The 27064-nt window shown below is 37.9% G+C and overlaps 2 protein-coding genes across 6 annotated transcripts in view; one reads left to right on the top strand and one right to left on the bottom strand.

The window, feature by feature from the left end:
- Window positions 1-498: 498 nt before the first annotated feature.
- Window positions 499-13696, bottom strand: ARV1 (ARV1 homolog, fatty acid homeostasis modulator). 2 transcript variants are annotated; one of them, XM_032682448.1, is made up of 5 exons: window positions 13546-13696; window positions 5951-6070; window positions 4131-4284; window positions 3005-3229; window positions 499-2544 (listed from the first exon to the last, which is right to left on the bottom strand). In XM_032682448.1, exons 1-5 carry the CDS (start codon window positions 13642-13644, stop codon window positions 2438-2440), a joined length of 705 nt encoding a protein of 234 aa, XP_032538339.1. In that variant the 5' UTR covers window positions 13645-13696; the 3' UTR covers window positions 499-2437. The 2 variants fall into 2 exon arrangements, with proteins under 2 accessions (XP_032538339.1, XP_032538340.1); XM_032682449.1 differs by lacking the exon at window positions 13546-13696 and adding an exon at window positions 13276-13398.
- Window positions 13697-13883: 187 nt separating this feature from the next.
- The window catches only part of TTC13 (tetratricopeptide repeat domain 13), a 40095-nt gene continuing 26914 nt past the window's right edge, over window positions 13884-27064 (top strand). For 2 of the 4 annotated variants that reach the window (XM_032682446.1, XM_032682445.1), the window contains exons 1-6: window positions 15733-15880; window positions 17699-17796; window positions 20632-20707; window positions 23494-23564; window positions 25839-25904; window positions 26669-26761. In XM_032682446.1, the coding sequence (XP_032538337.1) occupies window positions 15748-15880; window positions 17699-17796; window positions 20632-20707; window positions 23494-23564; window positions 25839-25904; window positions 26669-26761 (537 nt within the window). In that variant the 5' untranslated portion in view covers window positions 15733-15747. Of the gene's footprint in view, window positions 14083-15732; window positions 15881-17698; window positions 17797-20631; window positions 20708-23493; window positions 23565-25838; window positions 25905-26668; window positions 26762-27064 lie in introns of those variants that run through there. The other 2 variants (XM_032682444.1, XM_032682447.1) reach the window with 2 other exon arrangements.

Here is a 27064-nt window from a genome sequence, read left to right as displayed (position 1 = left end):
CTCGTAAGACAAAAACGAATAAAAGTGAGAGAGATATGACTGTTTTAAACAGGCAGGACCTTAAAATAGTCTTGGTTCTGTCTAAAGGACCATATGGAACACTTTTCCAAAAGCATAAAAAGTGCACACACACCTGCCCCCACACACACAGGGTGTCCTTAAGCTCCCCCTAGAGTTATGAAATATTAGTGTATTTGCCATGTTAGTTCTGGTAAATGAGTAGCTCTAACACCAAACAATCCTGAATGTCCTACATTACTAATGATGCCTCTGAAGACTGAGAACCTGTACGACACCTGCTTTTGTTCCATAGCTCTGTAGCTCTCAATTGTCTTCTCCCCATCAAAGTTGCATAAGGACAGTGGTGGCTCCTGACAGCACAGTTGATATGTTATCAGCCTGTGTGACACAACAGATAAACATTTCTTCTTTCAGAGCATGTTCATGTCCTTTCTAGCTCTTCTGAATAAAACTCAGAAAATGTCCTGAAATCAATTCTTTTAAATTCAAAATAAACTTTAATTTAAGAACACTGTCTCCAAGTAAAATTTATATACATTGTATTTATAATTTTGCTGCTGACAAGGTAACATTTACATGCAGTAACTTGCATTACTCACACTTAAATAGGATCCACTCAGCGTTAGACTGAAACCAGTGCCAGAGGAAATGTCTGGAAAAAAAAACCTTTTGTGTATAACCATGACACATATGATGAAAACAAAAAAGTATAAATATTTAACCTAAGAAGAACAAACCAAAGCACTGTTGTTACATCATTAGAAGAACAGGATTGGCAGTAGAAACAATGTATATTTTCTGAAGAGACATACAGAGTTGTGGTGGGTTGACCCTGTCTGGATGCCACTAAAGCTGCTCTATCACTCCCCTCCTCAGCTGCGCAGGAAGAGAAAATGTAAGGAAAGGCTCACGAGTCAAGATAAGGAAAGGGAGAGATCACTCACCAGTTACTTCATGGACAAAACAGGCTCAACTTCGGGAAATTAGTTTAATTTATTACCAATCAAGAGTCTCACATACTTTAAAAGGTTGCAATTTGGGGTTTTTTGCCTTCTCTTACATGCCCAGGAAGCTGTAAAGTGTGACACAAATGACACAAGTGCTGTCAGCCTCTGACCTAATAAAACAGAATCAGCAACCATTTGCTTTTCTAACCAAATAACTTATATAGCACAGGCAGTTGCATCTGACAAACATGTTTGATGTCTTCTATGGTCATAATCTAGACTTACTCTAAACCTGTCGGGAATTAGCTTGTTGCAAAACGTTTTTGATTCATTTTGCGAAACAGAGACCGAAGACAGTATCTGAGGAAAACGAAGAATGGAAGTAATATCTATGGATAGTGCAGCCTTCCAGAACTGAAGCAGGAGAAGTAAACGTTGGATGGAACGTAATGGAAACTGGTTTGCACAAAAGAAGTGGGTTTGTGCCCTAATTACTGTCCTGTGGAAACTCATTCTGCCAGCTCCTTTGTGGGCCATCTTCCCCTCTCTTTGCTTGCTGATGAAAAGGGTGCAAAACTTTGTTTCTTCACTAATTTAGGCCTAAACATTTTTGTTCATTTGTTTGTTTTTTTAAAGTACTACTCTGTTGCTGAACAGCCTAATATTTCATTTTTTGCTTCTGCTAAACCTGCTGCCAGATGAGGGCTGGGTGTGGGGGATGTGACTTAATATTAAATGCAGAAGTAGCGGTATCCTGAACAACCGTGTATGTTGGGGATCAGAGTTCTTTTATTCTCTTTTCAGCTTTCAAAACAAAGCAGCAGCATTTATGAGATCACAGAAAATTTCAAGCCAGTTACAACTATCGTTCCTAGAGATTACTCTAGAACTAGATATTTTATTATTTTGGAGTGTTACATAAACATTCCGGAGAATGCTCTTGGTTTTCCCACTGAAGTTTTATTGTGCAATACTTGCCTTTTCTCTAATAAACTGTTTGCACATGTTCACTTGTTTCTCTGAAAATCTGGTTTTGTGGAAATATAAATTTTAGCTTTTACATTTTTCCGCTGCTTCCCTTCCTCTTAAGGGAACAATTCATCCTCCTCTTAATGCCAAAATGTAGTGATTGGTAGAAGTGCTGGGTTTTTTAAGTGTACCTCTTTTCTAACAGCCATAGCTATGCAGGCTGATTTATAAAACTATTAGGATGGTGACACGTTCCTATTTTTAATGAGAAAATAAACAAGCTAAGGCTGAAGTTTTATGGCTCATCACAGTAAAGAGCCAAACTTCTGAAGTTTCTCATTTTAATTCATCCTGAAACTGTCTAAACTCACCCAAGGTTTTGTTATCTATCATCTTTTTTATCATTATGAAAATAATGTCTTTAGAGCCTGCTGGCAGAGTTAATTCTTAGAAAATGATAATCATAGTGTTGGTATTTCTTCATATCTGGGCTGACCATTTCAAACATCCCATCCCATTTTCTGGAACAAGCAGACCACACCATTTTCCAAAATTAATCCAAAGAAGATGGCAAACCAAGGGAGTATTCGATTCAAGTTCAATGTAACTGCAAAAGAAAACAGAACAAATTTATCACGTACCATTTAAGAAGATCACAGAAACCATGTGAGAATTCATATTCATTTGCATGTATAAGAAATCACACAGATCTGCATTCCAAAGCCATGCATAAAATTAACATGAAATTTTGATTTTCCAGAAACTCCAAGAATTCTATTTTATGTTTTAATGATCTATGATGAATTGTCTCAAATTCTAATTATGGACCTAATGGATATAATACAGCATATACAAAGGGATGATAGTGAGATGAGGTGCTTTTTCTTTTTTTAAATAAAGTTTTTTGTTTCGATCACTTTCTATTAAAGTCTAAAGTTTTAAGCTAGATCTATCAGTCACATATCTGATATTGATTAAAAATATAGAAAGAATAATGACTTCTGTAACATCTGCAGTCTCTCACACACATTCTATACACATAAAAATAAAAAAAAGCAAAAATGTACCTCTAATTGCCTGAGAGTTTGATATCAAGACAAACACTTTTATAAACGCAAGGCACAAAGGTGTGTAGTCATGTTCCCAAATAACAGCTGGGATTAGCAAAAGCTTTCCATAGGTGGACAACAGCAGTGCTTTGAGAAGTAAAATGAAGTCAGACTTTCTTTTCAGCATTTCAGGTGTCATCCACCATAAGGTAATAAAAATGCCAATGAAAAATGAAGTTTGTTCTAAAAGAGAATAAGAGGAGTTGGAAAGAGAGAATTAAGAACAAAATCAATACTTATCTTCTTTGAAAAGGTCACCAGCAATGAACTCTTTTCATCCAGCATAAGAAAAAATACTAAGGTGAAAATACCATTGAGCTACTAGACTTTTTTTGACACCATATTCCTGTGTTATGGTGGAATTAATGTAGATATCAAAGACCCTCTCATAACAACTGTAATAGATGAGTTACTACTGAAAAATGAGTTCAACATTTTTACTGACATGTTATAAGCAACATTAGACAATATATGATTTAAATTAAACTCTGAATGTCTAAGAGAAATACTAGTTTTAACCTGCAAGTTTGATGTAAACACTATCATCTGAAAAGTACGAGAATAAATGCATTAACCAACATAAAACAAAAACCCTCTCCTGCCCTCAAATGTAGTCTTAGAGCATACATGTGTTTACTCTTTACTGGTCTGTATTTTTGCGCATTTGTTTAAAAAAACCCCAAACCAACAGATACAGCTTTTTCCAATTGTTTACTTTTGTAAGGCTCCGTAATGTATCACCTTAATGAATAATAAACCTTGAAGTCCACATCAAATATGGAATAAGGCTGACACCTACATTGGTCTTCAAACTATGTCAATAGATTCAGGCAAAGATTTCTGAATATTGTCACTTTTCAGTGTTTTCATATCTAATGCTAATCATACCAGTCTGAACTGTAATCAGGATCAAAACAGGCATTTAATTAAATGAAGGTAAATTAGAGAGCATGTGTGTAATAGTGTAAGCACACTGGGTTTGACATAACATTGACTCTGTATGTATTTTTGCAATATGGGCTTGAAAGACTGATGAAGTTTTGCAGTGCTTAAAAAGTAGACAGTGACATATCATCAATCTTACCTAAAGAAGCTATGCCAAACATTCTATAAAAATCCCATTCTTTGGCATATCTGATTAAGTCATCAGGATCTGTATTTTGGCTTGAATCCTGTAGCTGCAACCACCTGATATAAGCTTCACAGAGCAAACAAAATATGCAGAGCTTTCCATGAATCTAGTAAATGAACAAATAATAAAAGCATTAGTATTGAAGCAGCATAAATTAAAGCATTAGTATGAAATTGATATTTAAAATATATTTCAACATCTTTACACAAACAAGCTCCATAGGTTTATTATTTTTCTTTAGAATATAATCAAAACTACTTCTGTTGAATCACTGGTTTAGTACATCATCCTTTTAATATCAGTTACGTCGACAGACAAATTACAACATGTAGAAAACTGCATGACTAGTTCAGTAGAGAAGAATGTATATAACTGTGGTTTCTAAAGCCTGATCCATACTTTTCTAAAATTGGGAAGGCTGTTTCATCTATGAATGCAAAACCAAAATTGTGCCACAGCTAGGAGAATTATACTATCCAGTTTAAGGGCAACTCTCCCATTTGGCAAACTGGTTTATATAGCCTTGTTTTTCGCTGGGACAATTTCCATTAGAAGAAACTGGTAGTGTAGTTATACCAAAATATTTCTTAGTTCGTAAAGGGTGAGACACCAAAAATAAATGGAGCAATACAACCAAACAAAAATATCCTCTGAAGTGACTGCAAAAATGATGTCGTGAGGGCCCAAAGTTAGCATGTTTCCACATTAAACAGTTTATAAACTGTGTGTATGTGAGGTGATTTCTGATTTCATAGAGATTTAAAGACATAAATGCAATTTTGTGCATGGATTCCATTTTTTCCATTAGAGGTGAGTTATGCCAATTGCATGTACATGCCCAGGCTTAGCTAGTTTAAAATTCAACTTGATTTATTTGAATAGATGACATTTCCACAGATAGAATAGTTCTTCCAGAACCCTCACAGTAAAACATCATTACCAGTCTCCAGAAGCACCGAATTAATAAAAAATATTTAGTGAGATTTATGCTTCAGAGATGAGGCGAGTATATATATCAACATTGCTTAAACTGGACTGGCCAAAAGGCATCAACATGAACGCAGCACACACTTATGCTTGGATAGTTTGCTCTAGATTAGCTGCCCTCTCGTGGGAGATCAATCCTTACAGTAAAACTACACAATTCTGTCAGAAAATATACACCTGTACACTACAGCCTGGCCAGCCCAACTAAGTTGATTATGTAACTCTGCATCAACAACATTTGAATCTTTTGCTGTAGCTTTGAGAGCATGGTTTATTAATCAGGAAGAAACTCATGAGAAATTAGTACAGTAGGTTTAATTGCCACAGTATTGTTAATATGGTATGTTCTACTCCTATAGCTCATTTCAGAAAGAATTGTTTCCAACTAAAATTTAATTTGGAGATTAATTTGAAATTAGATCTTTCTCTTACAATGTAATTTAGCACATCATCCTTTTAACATCAATTAATGTGATAAGCAAATTGGGGGGTTTAGAGAACCGTATGAACAGTTCTATACAGTTCTTCTCTTCAATGGGTAAACTGACTGCTGTATTTGCTGGTACTGTGACATCACTACTGTGAAGACAGAAACTGTCTTAGTAACAGCTGGAGCTTGAGATTTCATGTGTTCTATTCATGATATAACTGGTTCAGCTTGCTGAAATCTGTGGAAGGGCAGGAGAAGAACAATCTCTAAAATTTTATAACTATTGCAATCAACTTACCAAATCTAAATATATTTTTAACCAAAAAAGTCACAAAGTAGGGGCAGAGCAACTTACATTTATCTTTGTATTGAAAAGAATGTGCCTGTATGCTTGTGCTTTACATAAGACAGCATTAATCAAGATGATAACAGGATCATACTCAATATATTTGTCCACAGGTTTCTGGCAGGATTTCTGAAAGTTAAAAATCAAGAATTAGGGAAAAAAATAGAAAGCAAGAGTTTATGAAATGTTCCTATAATCTTAGCACAACTGCATAAATCCAAACTAGCTATTCAATTCTTTTTAGTCTTTCCTTAATTTTCAATACCTTTTGAATCCATGCAGAAAAATTGCTTCCCCTCTCTTGATACTGCAGTTGACACACAGACTTCCCATATAAAACATAAAGGTACACTATTGATTTTTACAGGCTTCAGATTAACACTGATAATAAACTATGTAAGCATGGACTTAGTTATCATTTTGTGCTCCACAGATGCAAAAAATAAAACTAGCTTCCCAAGACTCAAGAAATGCACCAGTATCTTGTTAAAGGTTAACTTATCATGCCTCATCTACTGGGTATTTCATTTGGGTTATTTTTGGTAATTTTTTGGAAAGAAAACTAATTTCTTCTATCACTTCCTTCTTTTCAGAGATGCTTTATCCTCCTATCCTACCTTCTTCTTCCTTTCAAGAAGACAGTAAATGTTTTTTGTTGTTGCATTGTTATTCCATACTGTTGTCTGGATGTTTCAACTGATTTCCCACTATTGAACAAATATCAATATATTCAGAATACTGATAATGTAGTTTTCATACACAGCTATAGCCAAAGAGTCAGAAGGTGCCACTAAACAGTGGTAGGACACTAGACCATTACTTCTTCAATACATTTGCTCGTTGCTCCTGTTCCTGCTGTAGAGGTTATTACACCTAGACCACTGGGAACTGCTTGTCATCAACCTCCTCCTGCTTTATTGAACTACCTGCACTGCTGACCACTCCTTGAGTTAAATGAGAAGGGATAACAAAAGGCTGATACGCTAACTGTGAGTAGGAAGGTTAAATAACAGTCTTACAAAAGGCTCACCTAGCAGACCTGAGGGGAGAAATAACTTTTAGCAGAGAGCCGAGGAGCAGCAGCAACCACTTCAGCTCAAACAAGTCCACTTGCAGAAGGGTGCTTGCCTGCAGGTCAGCTTTCTCCTGCTCCAGATCCTCCAGTTTGGCTTCTTGTCTCCTCCAACCTGTCCTCAGCTAATCCTGCTCCCCTGGGCCTTGGCATTAGTTGCCATGCTCAGAGTACAACAGTCCTAGAAATGATTTCTATTTCCATTTTAATGAGTGGATGGCTGTGCGCTGCCAGAAGAGACATGTATGCACACCACTTTCTGAAATACTGAACGGTCAAAAATGCAGCATCAGACAGCACACACCTACAGACAAACTCTCAGGAAAGGAAAAAAAGTTTTTTCAGTTTTATAGATTCCTTATGTCTATGGTACAAACAGCAACTAAATATCACGCAGCTGCTAGCTCACTTTTCACCCAATAGGATGAGGATGAGAATCAGAAAAAGGTAAAATGCATGGGTTGCAATAGGAACAGTTTAATAATTGAAATAAAGTAAAATATAGTAATAATAGTAATGAAATGGAAGATAAGAATAGAGAGAGAGATAATACCCAAGAGAAACAAGCGCTGCACAATACAATTTCTTATCACCCACTGATCGAAGCCCAGCCTGTCCCTGAGCAGTGATTGGTCCCTCCCAGCCAACTCCCCTCAGTTTATATACTGGGCATGACATTCTATGGTATGGAGTATCCCTTTGGTCAGTTTGGATCAGCTGTCCTGGCCATGCTCTCTCCCAGCTTCTTGTGCACCTGCTGGCTGGAAGAGCATAGGAAACTGAAAAGTTCTTGATGTGGGGTAACTACTGAGCAACAACTAACACAGCAGAGTGTTATCAGCATTATTCTCATGCTGAATCTAAAATACAGCACTGCACCAGCTACTAGGAATAAAATTAAATCAGCCAAACCCAAGAAGTGTCCAAAGTTAATTTTGCCTTGCTATTTAACAGAATTATTATTGTAGAATCTGAGAATGCAAAATTTCATGAGCAAATTGACTCAAAAGTCCAACATCTATATCAAGAAAAACAAATGCATACATTGAATAGAATGTCTAGGGAATGTTACAACCACTAATCAGTGTTTCTTGGTCCACTTCAAGGAGAAATTCAATTCATTTGGATTAAAAAAGAAAATACTGTGTATGACAGTACACAAGTTAGATATAATGAATTCAAAAATTGACTCAATTAACCAAGAGTTTGATAGGTCTAAAATTAAAGTGAGTGAGATGGAAGAAAGGACATAATTAACAGAAGACCACAGCTACAGGATTTAATAGAGTGAAAAAGAAATTGCCCCTTTAATTAAAGGCAGTGTCCTGCTTCATTTCTTTCTACTGGGAAATCATGAACAGATATTTTTATATGTGGTAATTTACATATGTCAAATCTCTGGGTTGATGGAGCATGGGAAAAGTCCAATTTTTCTAATAGGTTTATTCACACAAGCACTGGACAAGTCCATACAAAATGAGATTATTCTTCAACACAACGAGTGTCATAAAGGTTAGATGAAGGATATCTGACATACCCTTGGATTAATTATGCTCTCAAATTCTCCTACAACAGAACATCTTTTGACCAGGATCAAAAATCTTTCTGAGTAAAGAATGGTATTTTCAATTGGAGGATCCCAATTGAACACTGATCAAAAAATGTGCAGTTAAGAGGTACTGCAAATTTTCACTGACAGCTGACATGAATTTTAGACCATTAAAATATATCAGACCAACCCTCCAGGCAAAACCAATGATACAGAAATTCTACTGCAGATACGTAAGGAGATTGCTACAAATGAATACACAAATAATGGTGTCTTCTGCCCCACAGTTTCTGGCAGCCAAATACGAAATCGTCTGCAGCTATAAAAATCATGTTTAATTTAGTATTTCTGTCTTCTAGAGCTAGATGAGAACCCTATTCTTAATATATTTTACTTTATTTCTATCTGAATCTCTGTTGTAAGATGGAAAAGTCCTTTGTGCATATCCAGCCACCTAGCCAGCATGAGCTCATCCAGGGATTTGTGAGACCTGCAAACCACCTCTGCTGCAAAAGACTTGCGTACGCACTGCCACAGACTAATTGGACAAGATGATGTTTGCTATACCAATAGAATATTACAGAATTAACATGCCCTCTAGGATGAATTTTTCTCCAGACCTGGCCTTTTTGATTATTTTTCTGGCTATACTACTAAAACATCTGACGCTAATCTTAAATGCCTAGGAAGGAAACCTGTGACTAGAGCCTGACTTCAGAAATCAATGCGAGCAAGGGCCGATGCAGTTTAAGAACACATAGGTTTAACCAGATAGTTTTATCTAGTTAAAGTAATGTAACTTTATTGACACTGATAATCACTAATACTGTCAGAGAATATTGCTATGAGTAACTCAGCTCTGGAGAACTGCTTGCACACTTACTTTTAAGAATTCAGTCAGGCAATTTAGAGTGAACTGGAACACTGGTGCTCACGTCTCATTCCCAATTGCACTTCTGCACAGCTCTAGTCAATGGCCTGGGCAGCATGCGTGAAAAAGGCAATTCTTTAACAAACCTGAGTTTTTTCAGTCTTCTCTGGGCTTTCTTGAAGAAATGCCTCAGTTATCATAATCGGTTCTAAAGCAATAGAAGTAACTGGATTTCTCTATGCTTTTAGCCATTTTTCAATTTCTTCCTTAAATATGTAATTCACATCAGAAACAGGAAGTAACTGGTATTTTTTCTTGAAAAAACAGACATTACTTTGACTAAAAAGTATTTTCAAATTATGTTGCAGAAGAGGAAAGGTTAAAGCTGACACCATAAATTCTATTTATACATCTTCTGAATTCGTAAATTTAAGGAAAATTACAAGAGTTTGATACTGACACACAAAAGTCCAACAGATACCGTGGTCCCCTAAAAAAGAGTGTTGAAAGTTTTTCAATATTCTAATAAATTGAAATGGGTATTAGTTTAGGAACTGTTTGACTAATCAAATATTTGATTGTGCTTGTCCATTGTTTCAAAATAAAAAAAAAGCGCTTCCATTTTCATAGTTTAGAAATTTACTTAGTTTCTTTTCAAAAAATAAGCTAGTACAACCATGTTCTTCATAGCATAGTAGATCAGATTCTTTTTGATCAAAGCAATCCAAAACATTTAGGGAAAGCAATATATATTTTAACATTTGAGTTGTATTACATATAACCAAAAAACATACTCATACGTAAAATTACTGATGCGTAATTCTAATGTTTATGACCTTTTATAAAACACTACTCAAAAGACATAACTCTTCTTTGTTCATCAAAGATGAAAACTTGCAAACAGCATTCACAAATGTATGCCCAATACAGTAAAGTGTACAAATATTTGAGAAAATATCTACTGTCTCTGAAAGATAAAGTTCCTAAACATTACTTTTTTGGAGTCCAAGCTCCATCCTGATATAAAAATACCAGGAAAACCACACCAGGAATAGGTTTGCAAATCTCTGGACATTAGAAACATCAGTAAAACAGTTTCATTTTAGTTTGACAAAAATATGCTACAATTTTTTGCTGGACTATACATACAGCAAATTTTAATAACATTTACATAACTTCGACATGAACATAGGTACATTTACATAGGTTCACAGGGCGAATTAGCACAGAGCCATCCTCTTGTGAGAGTGCCCTTAATCCCAATTGCCCCTTTAAACAGTAAAATGTAATTAGCTGTGCTGCTTTCAGGAGAGGGTTCTTTATTAGGGATGCAATTAAGTATCATAATAGGCTGAAAAATGAAACAGCCTGGTTTCAGATTAATTCCATTTCAGAAAACAAATTAAAAATATTCTTTTATAATTTTTTCCTACATGACACATTTTCCAGTAGAGCTGGTCTGTAAACAGTTATGTAAAATTAGCATACTTTATTTTCCAGGATGATCTTTGTACTCTTGACAGATTTGTTACCTTACCATATAAATGCTTTGCATTCAAAGCATTTACAGTCTCTCCACCTTGCTGCAATAAAAGAGCTTTTCAATTATTTTTTAATTGCAGAAAAGCTAAATGAAGTGTGCACTACTCAGGCAATTTGGCTTTCTTATTACAAAACACAAGGGGGATCCTGACTGAGCTCTACATATTGCAATGAATAATTTTTTCCCCTTTGTTAGGGTCTGGAATGATTTTAACAATTTATTTTTAAATACAACAACATATACATAATTGAAAACCAAATTTTAAAAAAGTTTGCATACTTTTCCTTCTATTTCTGAGAAAGTGAAGTTTGCTAATTTCCTTCTATATTCATTGCACTTTGCAGAACTTATTCCAGGGTATCTGAATGTGTTCCCACCCCCTGACCCAGCATTAATATTATAGTAGCAATGTTATCTGAGCAGTATTTTTTTCTATCTCTTCTTAGTGGTTGGTTTGTAATATATTCAGTGAAGATTTGCTGTATTATTTATAGATGAATTAAGTTTTAAGGATTTCAAAATAATTAACAAAAACCTCACCTAGAAAGAACCATATAGGCTTACTTTCATCATCACTTCTCATTTAGAATAGGGTAAACATCGGTATGTTCACAGATTAGAACTAAAACCAGACCCATGAGCTGAAAAGTGACAGCCAAATGTCACCTTCCTTGGAGGCAATCCTAACATGTCTGCACATCCCTACACCCTCTCCTGCTACTCCCCAGTTTTCATGCTGAGAAAAAAGTACATTAAACAGGTCTTTCCGAGGAGGTGAGTTTGCTCAGGATTTTATTATCTCTTTTTAGGTGCCTTTAAGTTCTTTTTAAGGAGCAACAGTCCACCTTCTCTTGTAATGGCACTTCCACAGCCAAGGATACGTACGATGAGAAAAAGGTTCATCCACTAAATGTGAATCTTGAGCAAGAATAAACGTGCAATGCCAGAGGTCTGGGCTCGGCGTCTGCTGAAACTGGTTTTGATTAAACAAAACAGATTTAAAAAGAAGTTATGGAACTTGAGGAATTTGTAGCAGTTAGCGATCTTGCAGAGCTCTTAAAAAAATATATGGCCTTTCCAACTCAAGCTTCATGGTACTGTTTGGACTTCTATGTTTTATAGAAGAAGGTTCCTTTAGTTTCTTCAGTATCCATTGCAAATTTATTCCCAGAGTGGAATATCCAACTCCTGGCACTGCACAGGACCATCCCCAAGAATCACACTATGTGCCTTAGAGTGTTGTCCAAATGCTTCTTGAACTCTGTCAGGCTTGGTGCCGTGACCACTTCCCTGGGGAGCCTTTCCAGTGCGCAACCAACCTCTTCACAAGGGTGAAGAACCTTCTTCTAATATCCAACCAAAACCTCCCCTGACACAATTTCATTCCTTCGAGTCCTGTCACTGGCCACTACAGAGAAGAGATCAGTGCCTGCCCCTCTGCTTCCCCTCATGAGGAAGCTGTAGACTGCAATGAAGTCTCCTCTCCAAATCCTTCACTATCTTTGTTGACCTCCTTTGGACGCTCTCTAACAGCTTTATATCTTCCTTACATTACAGTGTCCAAAACTGCACACAGTATTCAAGGTGAGGCTGCACCAGTGCAGAGCAGAGCAGGACAATCCTCTCCTTCGACTGGCTGGCGATGCTTTGCCTGATGCTCCTCAGGACACAGTTGGCCTTCCTGGCTGCCAGGGCACTGCTGACTCATATTCAACTTGTCACTGACCAGGTCCCTTTGAATAATCATCAGTCAGACCATGACATTTAGGTCCAATGGTATGGGAGCTATGTCCAACCACATAGCCATGCTCAGATTCACCCTTAGCAAGAGCCAAGCCAAGCACACACAGCAGCAGACCCACTGCATGCCCTGTACAGGAGTGCACAGGACAGTTGGGACAGTGCTACCACGCAGGCGCCCTCGAGGAACTGGAGGAAATGACACTGGGAAGCGGGGCAGATGCAAGACCTACAGAATCACAGAATGGGTCAGGTTGGAAGGGACCACAATGCGTCATCTGGTTCAACCTCCCTTCTCCGGCAGGGTCATCCTAGAGCATATGGCATAGGATTGCATCCAGATGGTTCCTAAAATATCTCCAATGAGGGAGATGCCACAACCTCTCTGAACAATCTGTTCCAGTGCTTGGTCGCCTGCACAGTAAAGAAGTTCTTCCTCATATCCAGGTGGAACTTCCTGTGCATCAGTTTCTGCCCACTGCCTCTTGTGCTATTGGTTGGGACCACTGAGAAGACCACCTGGCTCCATCCTCTGGGCACCCTTCCTTTAGATACTTACATACATGGATGAGGTCCCCTCTCAATCATCTCTTCTCAAGGCTGAACAGGCCCAGCTTTCTCAGCCTTTCCTCGTAAGACACCTGGATTCAGGGAAAACGGCCACAACCCCGCCAGCAGGGGGCGCCCCAAGGGACCGCAGCGCGCTTGCAGGCGGGGCCTCCACCACGTGCCACCGCCTCCGGGCGTCGGAGCCTCCCACGCGCATCCTTCCCTATCCTTCCCGCCCCGCCCCGCTCCGCCCCGCCGCCCTGGGCGCGACATGACTCACGCAGATGGAGATGCGGAGCACCCCGCGCCGGTAGTCCCGGTACAGCTCTGCCGCCTCCCCGTTGCACTCGATGCAGCGGTAGGCACCGAGCGCCGCCATGGCGCGCAACAGCACCTCCCGGCCCTCTCAGCACTCCCAAACCGCCGCCTCGCTTCCGCGTTCGGGGGCGCGGCCGAGCCGGACCGCGCCGCCCTGCATTTCGGGAGTTGTAGTTCTCTCACCATAGCCGCCGGCTGGAGCGCTCCAGCGGAAAACTCCATGTCCCAGGGGGCAACGCGGCGGCGGCCCCGCGGGAGGGGCGGTGGGGGCGCCCCGTGTCCCCGACGGCGGCAGCGCGCATGAGCACTGTGAAGATGGCACCTGCCGGCGGGGTGGCGTGGGGTACGTGGGTGCCGGTGGCTCTGCTGGTCCTGCTGGCCCGGGCCGCTCTCGCCCTCACCGAGCGCTACCCGGCGCTGTCCCTGCTCCAGCAGGAGCGGCACCGCCAGCGCCACGGCCCCGCGGGGGAGTGGGCGGAGCAGTACTCGGCCGAGTGCGGTGAGTCTGGGGCGTCGTCGCGGTGACCGCCCGCAGTGCCGGGTCGGCGGTGACGGAGCCGCTGGACTGGCGGCGGGAGGCGGTGGGTGGTGGTGGTGGTGGGCGGCCCGGGGCGGTGCGGGGTTCCGGCGGCCCCTCGGCTGTCCACGCCGGTGCCGCTGAGCTGACTCATCCCGGAGCATCTCCCGTGCGAGCGGCACCCCCGAGTAGCGCGGAGCGGGGGCACAGGGAAGGCTCTCACCCCTTGGACGGAGAAACCGTGCGGCGTGTGGTACCACACTGGAGGATTCCTGCTCCCCCACTCACCTCCCGAGCCTGGCAGCTGGACTCTGCCTGCTTTTTAATCCCTGCACTCAGGAGCGTGGGGACATGCCAGTACTTTGTGCTGAGTTTCTTAGTACAAGAAAGACAAGGAGAGGGTCCAGTGGAGGGGTTGATGATTAGGGGTCTGGAGCATCTCTCTTATGAGGAGACACTGAGGAAGCTGGGCCTGTTTAGTCTAGAGAAGAGAAGACTGAGAGGGGATCTCATTAATGCATTTAAATATCTCAAAGGTGGGTGCCAAGAGGGTGGTGCCAGGCTCTTTTCAGCAGTGCCCAGCGGCAGGACAAGAAGGAATGGCCATAAACTAAAACAAGCAGAAGTTCCACTTCAACATGAGGAAGAACTTTTTGTTGAGGGTGGCAGAGCACTGGAATAGGCTACCCCGAGAGGTCATGGGTTCTCCCTGTCTGGAGACATTCAAAGCCCACCTGGACTTGTTCCTGCGTCACCTGCTCTAGTGATCCTGTCTTGGCAGGGGAGTTGGACTAAATGATCCCCAGAGAATTTAGTGGTTCTGTAAGTTGGATGTGGCTTGATTTATTTTTGGCCACAGTTACGTATATTTAGCTGGTGAACTGGGTGCTTCTCTTTATGAGTAGTTTGGGTAGCAGGTCTTCTGGTCTTTTTCAAGTTAATTGATGGCTTGTAATACATGCACAGTTAAAACTATTTTTATGTGTTTCAATATCTTTTGCATCAGCAGCATGTGGCTTAATCTCTTGTGATCGTTGATTGTGAGCGTGGTGTGAATGGACCGTACAAAAATACCGGTCTGAATCACAATGTACATAGTACAGATGAAGAAAAAGGTTTATCAATTCATTGGAATGTAGACACTAAATTATATATGGGGGAATAATCAGTAATGTGTCATGACTTCTTAGCTGTCAGCACCGTTTTATGATTTTCCCCCCTTTATTTCATGAAGCCTGTGCTCACATCAACAGTTCCTATGGTCCCTAAGAACTAATATACAACTAGTGTAATCCACTTGAATTACAGATTTTGTAGAAATACCTCGTTATGTATTTGCTGCATCTGTGCTTTTTCATTTCCCCCCCTTTGTGTGTGTACTTTTGTCTTCACATTATATAGTTCTTTGGTTAGTTTTTATCACTGTTTTTTTGAGGGGTGTGGGTGACTGCAGTGGCTGAGAGCCACAGAATGTAAACACTAAATCAGATTGTGAAAGTTATCTCAGATAACCATTGCTACACTTTATTCAAGTTTAAGCATAAAGCCAAGAAGACTTTCACCCAGTGTTGAGATCAAAATCTGTACACCATACAAGTTAATAAATGGCAAAGCATTTGATTACATCTGTTAGTAAATTTGACGTGAATGATTGACTCAGGATACTCCTTCAGAGGTGTATATGGAAGATTAGATTTTGATTTAATGGTGGATGTTGTTTTAAAGAGACCAGTGTATCTGGGATTGATACCAGGAATTCCGCTGAAATCATCAGGTACCTTAATTACAAAACAATATACTTATCTTAAAATAGCTGTATACCAATTCACTTCTTGCTATTTAAATAGCATGACTAAATAAATTGCTCATTATAAAATTCCTTTTAGCTCTTGGTCTTTTGTTTCAGTACAACTTTCACAGAAGCTGAGATTCTTTTTGTTTCAAGTACTTGAGGTCCCGGGTAATTGCTGTGGTTGGTGTTTCTTGTTTTTCATAAAGTTGTTAGTGTGGTACAGTTTTGATTGTATCTGACTTGCAGACAAAGGCAGATCCGTTCTTCCCTGTGAGTAAAGCAGTTTGTTGCCCCCCAAACTGCAAGATATTAGGAGTCCTTTCCGCACTATAACTTGTAACAGGTAGGCTGTTCTTATTCCCTGCCACCTTATTAAAAAATTCCATCACTGAATTTTTGCTTTTGTGCAGAACACTATTGTGGAGGTAGGCCATACTTGCACCTCTTTGTTTTGGTTTCTAAAGTGAAAATTACTCTGAGTCTGCAGCCAAAACTCTTAACTGTCACTGATTTATGAGCACCAACAAGGAAAAAGTAACATGTTAATAACGCTGCCATAGCACAGGAGGGTTTGGCCAACGTGAGGAACAAAGGGCAGTGTTGAAACCTCCTGCTGTCTTTTTGGAAACTATGGGTGGCGAGCCACTGTTCTCACAGGACTTTCTGACTTTATACTTTGACCTTCTGCTTTTTAGCACTCTTACTGCTGTTGTAAAACTTCTACTGGTTATCATTTATGGCTCAACATAGCTCCAAGTTCCTATTTACAGGAAATGATTTTAGATGCTATTTTGACTTCTCTTTATAAGGAGACTGTTTCTTTTTCTCTTTTAGCTCTGTGATTGTGAGAAATAGGGAATTAACTAACTGCAATCCTTAAGAAGTCAAAGAGCGCACTGCCCCCAGCCTTTCAAACTAAGTTTCAAGCTTATATTTACAAACATTAGGGGAGATGATAAAATTTGGTATTTGTGGCATGAATTCAAAGAGATAATACTGTATATCTGCTTCTTCTTGTTTACTCTTGAAATATTTCAAGATAATAGAAGCTTTAGGACCTGAAGATTTAGAGGTACCAATTCTGCAATTAAAGCACCATATAGAGGAAGTAGTGACTTCTGTAGTATATAAATCTGGGGGGATTGTTGAGTTTTTATTATTACAGTTTATTTGGTGTCTTAAACTTTTTCTCAACAAGCTGTGTTTGACTTTTTATAGGTTTGAATCAATCCTACCCTTTTTGTAATGCCCTTCTTATTAGCGTACCTGTGGGAACCTTTGTATATAGTCAGTCAATTACAGTTTACTATTCTGGCTACTTTTTAGTCTTTATATCTCTGTTTTCTGAATCTCCAACAGCAGCTCTTTCCCTGCCTCTGTACAGTCCATCCCATTTATTTCCTCTCTGGGATTGGAATGATAATTTTATTTATTATTTCTGGGGCCAGAGAATGGAATCATAATGCTAAAAAGGGACATGTCTACCCCAAAGTTTTGTTATTTGCTTCCAGCATCCTCCTTTTTTTACCTCCACTCCCTTTTTTAGCACCTTTTTTTTTTTCATTTATTTTCAGCCAAAACTAGAAGCACAAGTAGACAGAAAACTAACTATATAAAAGCAGTCATGTAAACTATTGCTTCCCTGGCTGTGTGGATGTAGTGCTGTGAGCAGAAAGCACTTCATGAAAATTTTGCCTAGTGGAGTGCCCAGTGGGGAAGCTGTTTAGCTGAACATGAGGAGATGTGAGATGTGATAGTAGGACATACATGTAAGGTATTCCTAAAGATATTTTCTTTCTTTTCCCCCAGATTCATCATTTTTGCACTTCCATGAATCGGATTGTGACATAGGAGGGTCATCGTCTTGTGAATCTATGCTTTCTCTGAACACGGAGAAAATTCTGGTATGCTATCAAGAATATAACGTACAGAACAGTTTTAATAGACTGTTGAAGTTGCAGATCACTTTTGCTCTTTAATCAGTTAGAATGAAGTTCAGGGAAGTAACTACAAATAGAATCTATTAATCAGTAGGTGTAGGTGCCCAAAAGATTTAAGTATGAATGAACTCACGTTGCTCATAAAAGTATTACTTTGTAGTGCTCCATCTCGAGTCTGTAGGGCTGTCAGCTAATTGAGACTGATGTTTTCACTGAAAGCTAACCTTCACCTCAATTAGTCAACTGATTAATTGTTTGCTTTTAGGGGTGCAGGGGCTATGCCTGAAATAGGGGAAGGTGCATTATATTTTACCCAGATCAGCTTCCTGAGTTTTACCACAAAAATGTGTATAATTGCAGGAATAATGACTTGCAAGCGCTACAGAAATAACATTGTGCAAAGACAAGAGTTAGAGGCTTCAGGCCATATTTCTCTAAATGTAATGCAGACATGGCATGTGGGGAATATTCTAACAGAAGAAGAGCATTTCTTGGTAGAGAGACTTCAAGAGGATTATCTTGTAATTTGAGTTTTCTTGCAACACTGCTGTTAGCCTTTTGATCTTGAACAAATCTAATCTTCAGTCTACATCAGAGCACAGGTTTGATGTTACTTCTTCAGTCCAGTGTAGTCAGAGGTATTGAAAATCTTGAAATAATTCCCATATGAATATATAAAGAAGCCTTGGCATATTTGTAGGAATTATTGGCTATAGGGGAGCATGGAAACAAAATTATAATTGGAAACAACTTCTCCAAGGGTGGCATTTGGAAATAAAACTATTCTACAGCAAATCCACCAAGCCAATTATTTAATTTGAATATTCTCCTTAGACATTACTTCATCAGATATTGACCAGATCTTCTGTCTAGTCTAGTCCAACAGCAGCAGCAATTCTTTCTAAGGCAGTGAAATGTATATTAGTTTGTAAGACATTTCCCTGTTACAAAAAAAGAAAAGTTATTTTAAAGAGAGCAACAATTCAATCTACTGGGGTCTGGTGATGTGATGAAAATTCTTCTCCGGTTTCTTGAAGGCAGCATGACTCACAGATTTTGCATGTAGAGTTGCAGAATGTCTAACCTGTACCTGAATTCAGAGTTTGTTGAAGAAGGATTTCTTTCTCTGCAACCCCAAGAACCAACCACTGTTCTGTTATTCTGTAATGACAAAAGAGGCAAGGTAGTGGTACTTCTCTTGCTGTCACATGTATGCCTCTAATCCATAGGAAATTACTGTAATGCCAGATTCTACCACTTGTAGCTTATTTTCCAATACCCAGTGTGGAATCATGCTATATCTTTGTCTGCGGACAAAGAAGTGTAGACCTTTTTTGTGAATCCGCCAAGGAAGAGGTTATACTTCAGTAAAAAGGTTGTGGAGTTTTTTCCTACTGTTAAGACAATTATAGAACAATAATGTTTTGCAGAATTAAGTGTTAAAGATCACTTTCTGAATTAGGGTTTCTGGAAATTACTGAAAGGCCATTGATGATGTAAAAAGGTTGTGTTTCGAAGTCTGTGTGATTTGTAAATGTGTATGGACTGCAACATAGATTTATTTTACTTGTTGTTATACCTGTTGAACGCTGCTCGTTCTTGTGCTGGCTTTTAATTACTTTTTTCTAAAAGGAGAAGAACTTTTCCATTCTGTTACTGTAGCGGTGCAGCAGTAGGTGGAGTAACAATTTGCAGAGTGTTATGGTGTAATGTAGAGCTCATACATTATCTTTTATTGCAGTAAAAATAAAGTTTGTAAAATCCATTTGCTAATCATTCATACCCTCCAAAATGCTCAAGTTTTTAGAGCAGACCAGACTTTCTTCTTGTTATTAGATGGCATGGCGTAGAAAATGTGAAATGGGATTTGACCAGTTACTTTTGCACCTTGTAGATAAGTGAAATATCTGTTTTGTGGACACAAGTAACGTGGCTACTTTTGGTTAGACAGGCAAAAAAACGTGAAAAGGAGATAGTAGAGAAGCTGTTTAGCTGAAGCGAAAGAAGAGAACTGAACAGAGAGAGAAGTTATATTTTTCCCCTTTTTGTTTCCTAATACAGTTTGAAAGATGTATTAATGAAATGAATATTTTTTATTTTTCTAACATAAACTACTCTCATAGGCTTACAACTGTCTATGGAAAATACTTGTGAAAATGAACAGAGTAGAGTAATTCTATATTTCTGAGGGGTTGTCTTGAACATTATTGTTTTCTGTAGGTGCATTATTTAGGGAACAGACGTCCTAGATGAGGCTACAATTGGCTGAACAAAGTCTAAAACTGATAGAAAGTAATTGTTAAAAGGACAGGCTCTTTCATATGGCATTGTGAAGTTACACTTTTCTGTATTGATGGAGTGATACTCTTTTCAGTGTTTATTTTCAGTGTTTTACTGTTCTGCAGTATCCTTCCCTTTGGAGGAGACGAAGGAATAATTAATGGGGTAAAGAGTATAAACTTTCATATGAAATAGCATGTGTCTTAGAAAGACTTCCAAAACTTCATGTTAAGCAGATGTAATACGGAAATATCAGCCACTGGTAAAATGCTGAAAATGTTCTTTCATCTGAAAGGTTTGGTTAGCCTTATGTTAGAGAGGAAAACAGGAGCATCTAACTGAAGAGTAGTTTCTCTCCCTATGGAAGACTAGGAATGAATTTGTATTGTTACTTTAATGCAACCACATTAGTCTTAACTTTGCTATTTAAGGCATTCTCTTAAGGATTTAAGACATGGATTTTCTATTAAATTCTTTATTGTTGTTTGCTGAACACTTAAAAAACATGATGTTTTACAGAGCCAAGCGAAGTTGCTTGCAGAGCAAAAACGATTTCCATTTGCTACTGATAATGACAACACAAATGAAGAATTGGGTAAGATGCCTTATATAAGATTTATGCAAGTGAATGATGTGCTGATTATTAGTACAACATTTTGAAAATAAACTGATTATTCCTTATAGATGCATTAACTTTAAAGTGTTCCAATAAGTCTGAAAATACAGTGAGTTTTCCCTGGTCATACAAAGAAAATACTTATCTTGCTAAAAGTCTTTCCTGCTTTATGCAATAGAATTTTTCACCACGTCTTCTTAAGCAGATGTTCAAAAAGCATTTTGATAAATCCTTTTAAACAGGCTCAGCTCCTGCTTTCCTTTTACTGTTGTTATTGATGACTAAAACTAATAAAACATCCAGAAAATTTTACCAATGCAATGTGCTTTTTATAAAATATAGATCTTGGATCTGTCTTCCCCTCTCCACATCTTCTACCTATCAACACTTATAGACAGCAGGAAGGCTTTTTGGATTACATCCTAGGCTACTACCTGATGTTTGTTTTTAATGCACAATCAGTGTAAAAAAAAAAAGAAGACATTTCAAATAAAGCAACAGGAAATACTTTTCTCAAAGGACTTAAGGAAGGAGTTACTTGCACTGCTTTTCCAAACTGGTATCCTGTGTAGGAAGCAGGGGTATTGTGAGACAGCATAGAGATTGTTGAGAATGTATGTCAAGGCAGGCAGCAGACAATCTTTTATATAAGAGTGAAGGGAGACTTTTTTCCTGTCTAATGAACTAAAAACAATTAAGTAGTTTTTTTCCTAACATAATTTCTGCCTTCACAGATTTATCCAGAAAAATTTGAGAGCTTAATCTTTTTTCGTATTCCTCTTGTACCTAACTACGTTCATAGAATCCTGCAAGGAATACCAAACTTCTGTTCAACTGAAAATATCTGATGCTTTTAGCAACTGTTCTGTAGACTTGGAAAACTATACCAGGTCTCTCTCCTCATGTTTGGCATGTAGGCTGGCACCTACCTACCCACTTTATTCCAAGTATGTAGTAGTGGAGCCTGGGTCCTTCTTCTTTGTGTGTGTTACTTTGAACTGTTCTGAGGAAAAGTAGTGGAAATGTACGGGGCATTCTGAAGCAATGTTGGTACCCAAATACTTTGGCTAATGGATCATTTTTAACCCTGTGATTTTTCATAATACTGTACTTACTTGCATTTTTGTAATATTTAATTAAAGATGAAAAAAAATTAAAAAGAAGCTGATACTGTATCAGCTACTAGCTGTCAACCACTTGCCATAGTTTTACATAGTGTATGATCCCCTGCATTTTGTTGAGTGTCTTTGATAAACAAAATTAAGTAATTATGAGCAGGACAATTGAGTGACAATATGAGTCTTCTTTATCTTGCTTCCTCCACTTTTTTGAGTTAATTTTGTTTTACATGCCAGCTTTTCAGTGTTCTGGGATTGAAGTCCTAAGATGATACTAATAACTGTATAGTCTTGGAGGAGAATGAAATGAGGAAAATTCAAGAACTCTTCAACCTGTTGTTCGCTCTGCCAGTTTTTTTCCCTTTTTTGGCAATGCTATGTATTTGTACCAAGTAAAGCTTTTTATGTATCGAGGAAAGAGCTTATATTTCACACAAGTATTTCCTTCTGCATGATAGAAATGCTCTGAGAATGAGACAAGCTCTGAATTAAATACATTTCTTATTTCTTTTCTTTAACTTTTTCCTTCCTTTAATGACCAGTTCTTAGCAACACTGCCAAAACAATGTGGCTCTGCCTACATGAAAGAGAAGTGTCTGGGTCCTATTAAAAATACCTTTATTCTAGCTGACTTATTTGTCTCTTCTCTTGTTTGAATAAATAATTAAGCTAACAGGTACCTCTTCCATTTTTTGGATGACTGCTAAAATGCATTATTAAGTAACGAGAAAGGTGAATCCTTGCTCTTAGTTCCACTGCCAGCTGTTTGAAAAAACTGCCTGGGGAAAAGTTCTCGTTAACTTTCATAGCTCTGGTCTTCAAGATACTTGGATTATATGGGCAGTGTAAACAGAGCTTTATCCAGAGTTAAGAACTGCAAGAGATTAAAACGTGCAAAATGAAACAATCTTGAGATATTCAACTGTCAGAACTGAACTTCAGTCATGCAAGCACAACCGCAGCTTTCCAGTCTTGTGATTTGACTGTATTTTTGTATCTTGCGGAGATTACAGGAACATGTTTCTAAAACAGTGGTCTGTTTCTTTTTCAAACACTTGGCTTCTACTTTGAAGTGGGTGGATATGCAAGATCTTTAAAGCTTTCCATAATTATAACATAGGTAAAGACACTGTACTTTTTCAGTTTTTCAGTCTCATTTTTATAAATATTGGATTCAGTTTAGTTGAGGTATTTCTAGTCAATTCAAATGAAGGAAAAACTTACTATGAGCTAATAAGGTTTAGCAAAATGTGTACAGAAAAGGGAAGTTCTCTAATGGAATTATCCAAAAAAAGTTAGTGATAGCTAAGCTGACTTTGAATTGAGAAAACATGAATTGGCTGCTGAATTGGAATCATGGTACCTTTCCTGATCCTAAGTCCTTTGGTAGCAGAGACTCTTTCCTGAAAAACCTGTAAAAATGAGAAAAAAGCCACAGAACCCCAAAACAACTCTGAAGAGCACAGTGTGAATTGAGTAAATAATGAATACTATGTAATGGTCAAGGGAAGTCATATCATTTTGGTGGAGTTCAGGAATCTTCTGTCTACTTTAATCTTCAGTGCAATACAACCATTGTAAAATATATTAAAAACAAAGACAGATTTTTTTTTTGCTGTTTTATTTACTTTTGTAATGTTTTGTTAGCAATTGCTTACGTGTTGATTGGCAACGGCTTGTATGATGAAGCTATACGACATTTTTCAACAATGCTGCAGGTAAGTTTTCTGTTTGGACCCCTAAAAAATAACTTTATCCATTGCAACATAGGGCTTTTACTGAAACAAATATTCAATTAAGGATTTTAAAATGAGAGTAATTATTCTATTTGTTCATTTTCTTTTCCATCCAAACATAAGCATAGTCTTAGAGCTGAGTGATCAGTATCTTGGTTATTTGGTGAGTATTTTCCTGATCTGTAGAAATAAAGTTTTCATGTCACTTAGAAAAAAAAGTCACACGTTTTTAGCAACCTGACCTCCGCAAAGCTCAGGTTCCTTAGATTGTCCTCTTAGTCTGTAAGCTGAGATATTTTAATGTGGATTTTTGGGGGTGACAGCATGTTGCCAATAACATCTGTCAGAAAAAAACCCTGACAGTGTGTGGCAAGGAATGCATTGCTTTCATGATGATAAATGATTTTGTACGATGGGTTTATCCTTTTTCAGTGATAAGCATTTGATTAGCTTAATATATAAATAAAACATAACTGATACTTCAACATTGTGGGGTTTTTCCTGATAAAATCTTGAAGAAGGTTTTTTTCCAAGATAAAGAATTCAAAATCTTCTGCAGTTAAGTAGGAGGTAGTCACTTTTAAAGCAAAACCAGCCCCAACAGTTTATAAACTTCAGCTAAAGCTGATATACTGTATTTTTATGGCTAAAAAGCTGAGACTGCCAGAAGCATGGACCTATTTTTCCATCTAAACTGGGTGAAGTACACAAATGCAACCTGAAAGCAATACTGCAAATAATAGCATGTGTTTCTTCTAAAAAGTCATATGGCTCATATTTAAATTGAGTGGAAGTGTGGCAGTTTAATGGAATTATTCCTGGGAATTTATCTGAGGACCAGAATATATTTTTTCTCGTGTGCTTTTGTTTTTGTTTGTTTCGTTGTTTGAAATAGGTGTTCAGTGATCTCTGATTTGTTTTTAATGTGAGGGGGTTTTTTTTACCCTAATGAGAAATCCTACTTTCAACATCACTGGATTTACATATTGTTTCCTGTCTTTATTCAGAAGAAAACTTAATATGAAGATAAGCAAGATACAGTGACTATAGCAAGATATTGTGAGAAGTGTGTATCTAATAGAGTACCTCTGCAATGCACACATCTCAGTTTAAATTAATATGATGCTCATAGTATGCCTGAAAAGCTGTGAAGTGGTCATGATTGTTCACTCTATCTTCCATAAGGCAATTTTAAATACATATAAAGTGAGTATTAGAACATTTAATAATAAAACAGCTTTGCTTACCCATGGTGTTAGAAGTAGGAAGTTACCTGATGTTGGTGTTGGCAAGCGTAGACTTGTAATCACCTCACTTCTGGCAAGCTGCCACCATTGGTATGCCATGTATTCTGTTGTTTTGTCAATGGGAAAGAGTTTGTTTCTTGGCAGTTTTCCCAGTTAAGACCAGGCCTGCACTACAAATTTTTGTAGCACAGTTGTGTTGATTGCAGGTGTGAAGATGATGTGATTCCCAACTGGTTTTCAGGGAAGCTGACTGCCCAGGCTTTGTTCTGTCGAGAAAACAGTTTTGCTGTGTAGTTCTTGAAATTCGAATGGGAAACTGTGGTTGGAGTAAATAGCATTGAACAAGAAGAGTAGATTCACTATGTAAGATGCATCCCCCTTAAGTTCCCAAGTAGGAAAGTCATGAACTTAAATCTAACTCAAGGCAGGTTGGTTTGAATTTTGCAGAACTATTTTGGTAGAATACCTCTGGTTTTAGTTGCTGCCTGAATATAAATTTCACCAAGATGTCACAATATCCTGTGTCCAAATTTTAAATCTCAAATTTAAATTACGTACAATATAAGCTTTGAATGGCTGAATTGTATGGTTGTAATCAGTTCAGTGACATTAGACAAGTTATATAATTACCAGTAAGGTTACAACTAGTGGAGTTGATGTACATATCTTCTGGTAGGTGGTCACTGGCACTATACTATAACTGTACTCTGTTTTGCTTTTTTACCAGACAAATACTCCAGAACAATTCCATTAAATTGAATTTGAAGTTGTGAACATATGAAAGTATGGACTGTAATACAATCAATTTCTTTGCCTGGCAGCTGTGATTGTTCATTGCTTACTACATTGTATCAGCTAGAATTAAATATGTATTGAAGAAAGATAGCTTTAATAAAAACCACAACAAAACAAACAAACAAACAAACAAAAACCAACAAAAAAACCCCCAAACAAAACCAAAACAACCTACACCACAATTGGATATTTTTTTTGTTTTAAATCTTCACAGGAAGAACCAGAGCTGGTTAGTGCAATTTATGGACGAGGGATAGCATATGGAAAAAAAGGACTACATGTAAGTAGATAATAATTAAATTAGTATCTGACTGAATTATTTGAATCTAAACTATAAGAGAGCCTGTAACAGGAATAGATAGACTGATTAGAACTTGATAAATACACCACAAAGTCTTTGTGCTGTCCTACTTCCATGATGTTGACAGAGTTTCACTTCATAAAAGTTTTTGTGAGTGACTTCCAAAACACAAAGGTGGTGTTAAGCACATGGAAAATTTCCGAAAAAGGAGAAAAAGATCAATGAAATCTGATACAGAACTTGCTGTATAACCACTTTGGATTTTTTTTCTAATTAAGTAACTGCTTCCATCCTACAATTTATTGAGGAAATTATAAAAATTTAGATGGGCAAGATGCTGATGGAATCAACCACCAGTACTACTTAGATTAAGTTACAGACAGTGCTGACAAAAACACTGGTGGGTGTGAGTATAACTATGTGTTGGAGTTCATGTGAGAGCTTGAGCCAGCTTTGCTGACAAGAAGGGGACTTACGGAGCCATAAATCTAATGTTTATTCACAGTTATATTAATAAATTATTAGAGGTAGAACACAAAGGAGATGTGTACAAACAAAGTTTATTTTCCTTATTTGTAGCAAATAGGTGTTATTTTTCAGCTATTTGTAGAATACTATGTCTTTATGTTAGTGTAAACTGATACAGTTTCAGAAACTTAGCCAATCTAGTTGTCTTTCGTCATGAGAGTATGTTTATCTAAGTATGCACAGTTGTTCACCTTGTTCATTTTTCTCCTTTTCAGGATATGAAAAATGCTGAACTTGCTCTGTTTGAGCTCAGTAGGGTGATTAGTTTAGAACCAGATCATCCTGAAGTATTTGAACAGCGAGCAGAAGTGAGCATTTTTTGTCTCTTTTCAGGCTTTTGGAGAATTTGCAGTTATGTAGTATTTTCAAGTATTTCTTCACTGATTTAATGACTAAAGCTCTTCTCTGCATACTTCTGTGAATATTCCTCCTTTTTTTTAAAACATATGTGTTTACTCTCACTGTAATTCGTGGAATATTTTTCAAATGAAACATAGACCATACGGAGTTACTATAGCCAACAGAATGGCATATATTACGTTTAAATTTTCAGGTTTTAACATACTGTATAGCAAGATCATACATGTTTGGGGGGTTTTTTGGTATGAAAT

This window comes from Chiroxiphia lanceolata, chromosome 3 (assembly GCF_009829145.1).
Source record: "Chiroxiphia lanceolata isolate bChiLan1 chromosome 3, bChiLan1.pri, whole genome shotgun sequence".
Lineage (NCBI taxonomy): Eukaryota > Metazoa > Chordata > Aves > Passeriformes > Pipridae > Chiroxiphia > Chiroxiphia lanceolata.
Note: the sequence above shows the minus strand (reverse complement) of the source record. Positions and strands in the feature narration are given on the sequence as shown.

Bases quoted from the DNA above. Each gene is read 5' to 3' on its own strand.
- ARV1 (XM_032682448.1), bottom strand. From the start codon at position 13,644: ATGGCGGCGCTCGGTGCCTACCGCTGCATCGAGTGCAACGGGGAGGCG. The intron at 6,071-13,545 runs GTGAGTCATGTC...TTTAACTTTCAG, and splicing joins TGCTCCGCATCTCCATCTGC to AAATCCTGCCAGAAACCTGT. The intron at 3,230-4,130 runs GTAAGATTGATG...ATTCTCTTTTAG, and splicing joins GTTTGGCATAGCTTCTTTAG to AACAAACTTCATTTTTCATT.